The sequence below is a fragment of the Oryzias melastigma genome, unplaced genomic scaffold, assembly GCF_002922805.2.
Source record: "Oryzias melastigma strain HK-1 unplaced genomic scaffold, ASM292280v2 sc00929, whole genome shotgun sequence".
Taxonomy (NCBI): domain Eukaryota; kingdom Metazoa; phylum Chordata; class Actinopteri; order Beloniformes; family Adrianichthyidae; genus Oryzias; species Oryzias melastigma.
The window spans coordinates 4191-13466 of NW_023417514.1; the positions used below are offsets into that span (position 1 = coordinate 4191).

Here is a 9276-nt window from a genome sequence, read left to right on the forward strand (position 1 = left end):
CAAATTAAAGATTATTGTTTTTTTTTTAGGAATAACTACAAAATTTTGGAGTCAAGTTAGCACATTAATTAATTATCCCTATATCACAATAAAATTTAAACAGATTCCATAATGCATTTATCTTTTTTCTTTGCAAAAAAAAGAGAATATCTTTTTTTTCTATGCCTTACAGTGCATATTCACTATATTTAATGCTGAGTTTATTGGTTCATTTCAAACAATAAAAACAGAAAACATTTTTTTATAAATACATAGATGTATCAAACCTTTAGTGAAAATATTACATCATAAATTGATTTAAGAATAAAGAAAATAAAATACGATCCATCTTCTTGACATTATAATTACTTCTATTCATCAATAGATATATTTGTAATTAAGAATACAGTACAGGGTTTACACATTGATTTAATTAAATATGATATTTTCATTCATTTAAAATGTTCACATATGCATCTTTTAAGTACTAAAGTGCTGAATTTCAGGGCACCGTGGAAAACCCTGGAATCAACCAGCGAGCTCTGAAACATCTCTTTAATGAGATCGAGGAGAGGAAGGACATGTGGTCCTACACCGTCTCCGTCAGCTCCGTGGAGATCTACAACGAGGTGTTGAGGTACTTTTTAACTTTTGTATCAAGTTTTTTGGGGGAGATTCCTGTAATCTACACAAAGTCTGTTCCTTTTTAGAGACCTGCTTAGTAAGGATGGAGAGAAACTGGACATAAAGATCAACCCGGATGGAACGGGACAGCTGCATGTGCCCGGCCTCAGAGTGATAGAGGTGAAGAGTTTTCAGCACATTAAAAAGGTAAGAGTCTTTTATTTAGTGAAAAAATGGATGAAGACTTCCTTTTGTCTCACTGGTTTTGTGCTCATGAAGATTTTAGCCACAGCTCGACGGAACAGGATCACCTTTGGCACTCAGATGAACCAGCACAGCTCTCGCTCCCACGCCCTGCTGTGCATCACCGTTCAGGGCACAGACCTCGCCACGGGCTCCAAAACCACAGGTCACCTCACCGGACAGAGCATCAGACTCTTTCCATAGGGGAAAAATGAGATATAACTGCTCCTCTTTCTGCAGGCAAGTTGAACCTGGTGGACCTGGCGGGCTCAGAGAGGGTGTGGAAATCTGGTGCAGAGGGAGAGAGGCTGAAAGAAGCCCAAAATATCAACCGCTCCCTGCTGGCTCTGGGGGACGTCATTCAGGCTCTCCGTGCTCGGCAGACTCACATCCCCTTCAGGAACTCCCGCCTCACCTACTTACTGCAAGACTCTCTGGGCAAAGGCAGCAAAACCGTCATGGTGGTCCAGGTGAGATTCCTCCTCCAGCCCTTCTTAAACTCAGGTCATCAATGTGTTGATCCAGGTGTTTTTGTTTGCAAAGGTTTCTGCTCTGGAGAGCAACGTGGGAGAAACGCTGTGCTCTCTAAAGTTTGCCCAGAGGGTGTGCAAGGTGGAACTAGGTCCTGCAGCCAGGAAGATCGAATCCGGCGTGGGGCAGTGTGACTGAATCCTCCGGAGTCTGCCAGATCATCATCCGGCACTAGAATAATCCTCAAAGCTCTGCAGCAATCCTGATCAAGGGCTAAATGTGCAGCTGTGGCCGAAACTCCTCCATCATCACGAACTTCTGTTGCCATAATTCTTAATCTGCATGCAGGAGTCAAACGATGCGAGGCCTCATTCTTCTTCCAGCCCAACAGAACAATTCTCAGTGATCATTTTAGTCAGTATATCAACACATCAGTTCATGCTGAGTTACTCATCCTGCTGTAAATGCCTGTAGTTTGTAATCTTCATCCCAAATATGATGTATATCCGAAGATTGTAGTGTGTAGGAGCGGCTGAAGTACAAGCTGCTCATTTATGTCACATTTAAGTCGCAGATTTGTGCCGTTTTTGTGAGTTCCTCTTTAGCATTGTTTGCCTTTCGTGGCAGGAATCTGTTGTGGAAGGAGCGGGTGGCCTTTACGTCATGAGCTGTGCAATACGCTCCTTCAAGATGACGGGAGTTTTGACTGAAGATGCACTTTATTGTGAAAGGAACGGATCATTTCAGCTCAAACGCTTGTAATAGAGTTCACTAGTGAAATTCATACCAAATACTGTTTATGGGTTCAATTTGTTCATTGATTTATCAGCTGCTTAAAGAAAGTTAGCTTTTGACTTTAATGTAGCAACACATCGATGTCGCATCAACTACCTTGAGTGCTTAGGAGTCGCTAATGATAAAGAGTGAATCTTCAGGTAATTTTATCAATAAATATGGATTTTAAAAAGTGCTTTGTGTCTAAATATTCACTGATGAATTAAAAAATAAATTATTACTCTTTTTGGCAAAAATGTTTCAACACAAGTTTGAAAAAACTTTTTTTTTTTTTATTTAAAATGTTAAAAAACGACAACACAACTGGACTGCATCACACACACACATATACAGAACATTTCTCAATAAAATAACTCTTGACTTGTGGCGAGTCCTGACAGGAAATCCCAGCATGAAAGCAGCTGCTTCTTCCTCCTCCGAGTACACCGTCTTCCTCGGGAAACGCCCCGTTTTCAGTCCGAGTCCCCCTCCTCCACTCCGACGGCCCCCACCGCTCCAGCCAGCTCCTCCTCGCTGCCTCGGAGTCGATCGCCTACAGTTTGGTTTTTTTAGAAGAGAACAATCTCAGATGTTTAATTGTTGATGACTTTTTTTTCTCAAATGATGCAAAAAAATAGTAAAGATTTTCTAAATTAAAGTGTTAATTAACGACTAATACGTTTAATTCTATATTACCTTCAAAATAGGTCATCACCATCTCACTATAAATAAAGGAAAACTCCATCCTAACGCCTTTTCCACTCTCCTGAGAGTTTGAAGCTATTTCTAGAAGTAGATCATCCAACACTGAAGACTCGCATCACTAATGTCATCAGACAGCTTCAAACCTTCATAGAGTGGGTGGCTGGAAGTAATTAGCCCAATAAGCCATGCAATTATCTCTGCAGCCATTTGAAGGCTTTGTGGTAAAGACAGACGGCGTGATACTAACGGATGAGCTCGGCAATCGCCCTCTGCGTTCTCCTCTCCAGCTTCTCCAGTTTCTTTGCCACGTCCCGCTTTAAATCCCTAAAATCAAGAGTCACATATAAAAATTATGTAGCTGAACTGCTTTTGCTAATATAAAGTTTTGATAAAACCACAAATTAAAAAGAAAATTACCAGTCTGGTTTTCTTGGAGCAAGATTTGCCAAATCCTGAAAAAAAAAAAAAAACAAATGAATGAAAAACTCCTAAAAACAGAGGTGGAGATGCTTAGATTAGAGTCAGCACTGACCACTTCTTCAATGATGGGTTCTGGATTAGCCGCCTCCAACTGATCCTTCACCTTATCCTCCACTGGAAACACAATTTTATCAATAAAAACGCCGAAATATACATCTGTTTCTTTCAGTTATAACATTGTAGAGTTCTAACCTGATGCAGGTTTGGCTTTGGGCACCTGCCTGCCTTTCAACTCCTCATCCTCTGGGGTGTAATTCCTCAGTTTTAGCTCTCTGGGGACAGAAACACAATCACCTTTGAGTCTTCATTTTCACTGCACTTCCAGTAGGTGGCAGTGTAGGGAAATACATCTCACAGACAGAGCAGCTTTAATGACCATCTGCAATTCCTCCACAGCTGCACTCTCAATGTCTAAAAAGAGGCTGAGCACAATGTCCTCTTTTATCCTCCATGAACTCAACTGATTAACATGTCCCACCTGTTTATGGGCTCCGATTTGAACGTAGCAAACAGCTGAGGAATTCTTCTCACCTCCACTCAACACAGGAATCTTCTGTAAGCTCCGATATCTTCAGATAACGCCAGTAGAGGTAAATTATTGCCTACTTGCACAGACAGAGAGACTTATCAGCTGTTCTGTGCTTAGCTGGGATTTGCATTGAAGCTTAAGAAGGTACCCTCTTGATATCATCATTCCTTTCCTTCTGCCAGACAGAAAAACTGCCTTGTAAGGGAATGGGCAAAAAGAAAAAAAAACAGAGTGACGTCTGTTTCTTAGTTAAAATATTTGAGCTGGTCTTTGCTCTGGAGGCTAAAGGAGCCAATTCTCAGGGGGGAAAATGACTTTAACTACTTATGAATATGATTTTCTATCTATAAACATCTATAAATCTGTATTATTTAAGTTAGAAAGTGAGACGAATGCAGATTTTTGCATGAAACAGTAACCAGCAACAAAAATGAGACGCATTAAAAGTTTATAAATGTAATATTTCCACACAGACAAGGTTAGAAAATGTCATAAATACGTATAAAAATGTATCTTTGTTGGCAGGAACCCAGAACATGTTCTTAAACTATATTAGGGAATTTATTATAAAGAAAAGGGAGGAAAAAAGTTTTGATACAAGGTCCACAACATTAATGTTTAAGCTGAATTTTTAACCATCTAAATGGCTGTATATCAACTAACGGTCTAAGTATTAAAGAACATCTCGGTTTTAAATGTCAAAACTGTGGGGAACATAAAACGGTAACAGAAAAAAAATGGCTGTGGTTGTAAATTGTCTGCCTTCAAAGGTTTCTCTTCTACTCTGTCTTTTGGTTTAATGCTTCCAAACCTTTGGAGTGTGTTTACACATTTCCACTTCCAAGCAAACTGTGGCATCAAAGTGAAGCTGTGATGAATTCAGAGCTCCAACCCGAGTGTGGCCCTGTCTGCGTGTTTGGAGCCAACTGTTGTTCAAGAGGTGCAGCCCAGCACTCGAATGTTTACAGTCCTGTCCAGCTACCAGTCCGGTCCTCCCCGTGAAATATAACCCAGAGCTTTGTTTTTTTTTTTTGCATGGCAAGTTGTACGCTCATTATTTCTGTGGCCACAACATTTATTTTAATCTCCATTTTGAAGAATTTTGGACCTTTTTTCAATCTGTCAGTCTTCAAAAAATAAAAATTAACACATTAATGTTTTTTACATATTAAAAACCCCTACAATCATTGTTTAATCTATTCTAAAAGCCTTACCGGTAATATTCTAGTTATGATTATGCCATTTTTAGCCACAATCTAAAAATTTGTGTCATTTTTGCATAGTTTCTGCAGAGCTCTTTTACAAACTGCATTTTTGTCTGCTGCTGATTCACAATGATTTGAATAAAGAAATACTAAGCGTAATTTTCTTTATACATGTCCTCCACCATCAGAAATATGCCAAAAGAACATGTTAAAAACATCGGAGTGGACCTTTAAATATTGACAGGGTTAAAGAGGACCCACTGAGGGACATTTTTAGTTTTTAGTTTAAGAAATGTGATCCCCTTTTAAATTTTCATGCCAAACAGGAGATACATTACAGTCACACCTGCCTGCATCCAAGTGCTACTGTCTACAGAACAGAGAGGAAGGCTACAACTGACACTCTTTAAGTGTCTACACCCTGCAGCTATTTTCATCATCATAAGAGAGCTCTGTCTTGTTGGACTGGAGGAAAAAAAATGGCAGCACTCCCCGAGGTGCTGTCAGTGCAAAGTCATTAAATATAAACAATGGAAAAAAGGTCCTGTAGGACAGGAAAGATGGCTGCTCCCTCCCAGACTAACACAGGGTTGAGCAAGCGGCAGGATATTTGAGCAGCTTAACAGCAGCGGGCTGTAGTCCAGCCCAGTGTAAACACACAAGTCCCACAACCTGCACTGGGACATGCACTGGTCTGATGATAAAAGAGGACATAAATGCCCCCATGATGCACTTCTAGATAAGTTTCAGTTCCTTCTTTTTTGGTAGTACAAGAAACCACAACTAATGTTGTGAAGGTTAATGGGAAACACGCAAAAAATATAACATGCAAGCGATGAGACACTAAAAATACAAACAAACACAAATATAAGGGCACCTGTGTTTGTCCTCTGTGCTCTCCTCCACTGCTGCCTTTTTGTTCTCTGGCTCCCCATCCTCCTGTTCATGACCCTAAAGAAAATATAACCACACAACCACTAAGATCATTTAAATAGAATAGGCTTCTCTCACTGTTTGTCTGATGTCAACAAGGCTGTAACACTTTTTTTTCTCACTCAGCCTCATCTACAGTATATTTATTCTCCCATGACATATCCCTTTTGAAGGCCAACATTAAAATCCAATCTTAAAAGATGATGTCATCTATATTGTTTGGACAGTGTGGATTGCTTCGGCAGATCTTGATGTAGGTCAGTGTTTGCCTATAAAACCAAAACAACATCTGCATTTCGTGTTGTCCACTAATTTGGAAGTCAAATAAGTCATTTCCATTTTCCGCGTCATTACAGCGGACACTGACCTACATAAAGCTTTTAGAAACGTGACCAGTAGGTCCACTGAGGTCAGCTAAATCAAGAAGAACTGATGTTGTTTTGGGGCTGGGAAGGAAACAGAGGAAGGATGGTATTGACATAGAAATGCATTAAGTACTTATACATACAGAGTGTTTAAAATGACTAAGGAAAATGAAAAAAATAAAGAAGAATCTGGGGAAAAACAGTAAAATTGAAAGAATGATTCATTTTACTAAGGGTGCTTCCGGTCAACCTGTTACAACAATTCATTGTAGCAGCCATTCTTTATGTCAAGTACAGGAGGACAACAACTACACACTTGTGGAATGTAAACAATCCTTTATCACGCTCAGTACGTCAGCCTAAGATTGGGAAACCTGGTTCCCAAGATCTACCACCCTGCTCGTTTCCCACCTGGTTCAGGTGTGTTCAGTCAGTCAGAATGACACTTTAATCAGCAGAAAGCAGCGCAGAGAGAGCTGTAAAAACAGGCAGGGTGGTAGATCCCGGGGATCAGGGTTGTTCAGTCCTGATTTACACGCTGATACAACCACTGGAACATTGAATAGTGTTTCCTTTGAGAATAATCACTCTTTCTACGAACCTACAAAGGAGGAGCAGAATAGCATTTGTTTAACAAACACTGCAAACCCGCTGATGAGAAACTGAAATTTACAATTATACAAAACCTGTTGAAAATACTGTTGTTTTTTTCTCTGTAAGAATAAAATCTGCATTGCAGTTCTTGACTATTACGGTTTTCTAGACATATAATCTTATATTTATAATTTATAAAACACTTTTCTCCAGAACTTGGGAATAAATTGTAACTCTTTATCTTAAGATGTGAATTATTTTTGTTTTATCAAATGTAAGTACTTTTTTAAATTACCACCTCCCACAAAAATGTCTTATCTCTGCAAACTGCTGCTCTTTACCATCTTTACTATAACAGATAAACAAAGAGGCCCTCGATGCAAAATGTGGAGCCATAAAAGTATTCATGTTTTTTTAACTTAGCTTAAATTAGCGAGTTTATTGTTATAGTTTCAAATCCAGTGACAGCAAGTAAGACATACAATATATATTAATTGTTTTTAACTTCACTTTCTTTGAAATAAACACTTAAAGCAACACAAAAGTGAACTCTCTTAATGAATTTAGTGAAGTCAAAAGCTGCTGCTAGCTTCTGTGCTAACCCTTGAGCTAACTCCTGCTAGCAGTTCTGTAGCCTCACAATGAAAATGGCCGTTTCCGGTTCATTAAAAACGAAACGAGCCTGAAACTCACGTGAAGCTTTTTATCCCTCAGTGCTTTGAGCCTCTCTTTCCTCTTGAGAGCCTGTTCCTGAAGCTTCCCAACACTTTGCTCCATGTTTGTTTCCACACGCCGCTCGATTGAGTCTGAAATCTACTAGTAGTCCTTGATAAGAAGGCGGAAAAAACAATTGTCGAACACATCGATTGAGCTGGCCTTGCTTGATCACGTGACTTTATATTTTCAGTTCTCTACTGACTTGCTATATTGATTTGAGATATATTTTTATTATTTATCGTTAAAAAATCTAAAAGAGAACACACAAAGTTGTATAACATGTGGGTTTATCCATTTTACTGTGGTTTCAAAAGCTTCATTTAATGTGTTACCTTTAGTTGTAATTAAAATGAACAAAGTATTGCTGCACTGCAAGAATTCTGTTTCTTGACGGCTGCATGTGTCGGATCCTATTAGGGAATGTCGGCCATTGCCATAGTAATACAGCTGCTCCAAACTTCACGTTGTCAATTCTCCTGATGAACAACACCAGTGTGTGAACACACACACCCAATTGAGATAAATATTCTAAAAAAAGGCTTGGAGATGGTCATAAAGGGGACAACTTCAAACTCGGAAATATTATTTTTTATTTAGTCCTTGCATCTCAAACATAAAAAAATATCTTAATTGCCTCTCTCACACCAGTGAACATTAAAGAGAGTTTAAAAGAAAAAAAAAACACCTTACTTTGTTGCACCATCACACATCAATTCTCCATCCCTCCCATCAAAGATTATGCCCTTTATCTTAAAAATATACTATAAGTAATAGACATATATTCTACTCTTTTTTTGAGTTGCTAAAAAGCTTTTGCACAAAGTCAACTGTGTTGACCTTGGTACTACTTCCTTGATTAGTGGTTAGTTTAATGTGGATCAGATGTGGCCCTAGTGTCATAACTTATATGGCTCAAAATTACCAATGACAGTTCAAATCTGGGCCATGAAAATTGTATCCTATTTATAGTTTACACTACGCATAAGCTAATGACATTTTAGTCCAGGCAAAATGGGTGCAAAAAAGGACAGTAATTGCATTAAGTAACATATTCAAATTGTTATATTAAAGATCCGATCATGCAGAAAAAAATATTGCAAATGTAGGCAATTACACTGTAAAATGCTGTTAAATACTGTTAAATTTAACAAATATTTACAATGAAAACTATTATTCTTTTGTAGGTATTCACCTTAGAATAACTAGTATATGGAGTTCCATTTGTGCCAAAAATATGATCTTTGGTTGACTGTAGATGTCTACTGAACAAGTTTATTGAACATGTGTTCATGTCTATGGAAGCCCAAGATACAGTCAAAAATGTATATTTTTGGCCCAAATTGAACCCCATATAACTTTTACAAAAAGGTAAAGAAATAATGAAGAACTGAACCTATTGTTGTTGATATTAAGTTGTGGATTTTCAAAATAAATGAAAATAGCTGAAAGTATGGGCTAACTATTATAGGTCAGTGTTTATAAAACGTTTTTATATGTAACTGAGTAAAAAAGCGCGTTACTACCCTCGTTTTCTGGCAGTGTATTTATTAAAGTTGTGAAGAGATGCAGGGTACTGTAAATAATGTATAATCAGTTGCTTGTTTACAGTTTATTCGTGTACCTGCAGCTCGTCTGTTTCGTGTCTACCTGTTCATTC

General features: G+C 38.4%; 2 protein-coding genes across 2 annotated transcripts in view; one reads left to right on the forward strand and one right to left on the reverse strand.

Moving 5' to 3' along the window:
* LOC112138843 (kinesin-like protein KIFC3) overlaps window positions 1–2287 on the forward strand; it is a 6470-nt gene extending 4183 nt beyond the window's left edge. The window contains exons 11-15 of the mRNA XM_024261499.2: window positions 486–616; window positions 690–810; window positions 883–1012; window positions 1087–1316; window positions 1390–2287. Of these exons, the coding sequence (XP_024117267.1) occupies window positions 486–616; window positions 690–810; window positions 883–1012; window positions 1087–1316; window positions 1390–1515 (738 nt within the window). The 3' untranslated portion in view covers window positions 1516–2287. The remainder of the gene's footprint in view (window positions 1–485; window positions 617–689; window positions 811–882; window positions 1013–1086; window positions 1317–1389) is intronic.
* A 75-nt stretch (window positions 2288–2362) lies between these two features.
* Window positions 2363–7780, reverse strand: LOC112138842 (coiled-coil domain-containing protein 12). The gene is made up of 7 exons (XM_024261498.2): window positions 7596–7780; window positions 5888–5961; window positions 3469–3548; window positions 3329–3390; window positions 3214–3248; window positions 3044–3120; window positions 2363–2644 (listed from the first exon to the last, which is right to left on the reverse strand). The coding sequence occupies exons 1-7, from the start codon at window positions 7677–7679 to the stop codon at window positions 2565–2567; spliced, it is 492 nt and encodes a 163-aa protein (XP_024117266.1). The 5' UTR covers window positions 7680–7780; the 3' UTR covers window positions 2363–2564.
* Between the last annotated feature and the right edge of the window lie 1496 nt (window positions 7781–9276).

What these genes read in the sequence shown, in the direction of transcription:
- LOC112138842 (XM_024261498.2), bottom strand. Translation starts at nt 7,679, where the DNA reads ATGGAGCAAAGTGTTGGGAAGCTTCAGGAACAGGCTCTCAAGAGGAAA. An exon ending in CAAAGCCAAACCTGCATCAG is followed by an intron (nt 3,391 to 3,468) that starts GTTAGAACTCTA and finishes TTGTGTTTCCAG; the next exon opens with TGGAGGATAAGGTGAAGGAT. An exon ending in GCTCCAAGAAAACCAGACTG is followed by an intron (nt 3,121 to 3,213) that starts GTAATTTTCTTT and finishes TCTTGATTTTAG; the next exon opens with GGATTTAAAGCGGGACGTGG.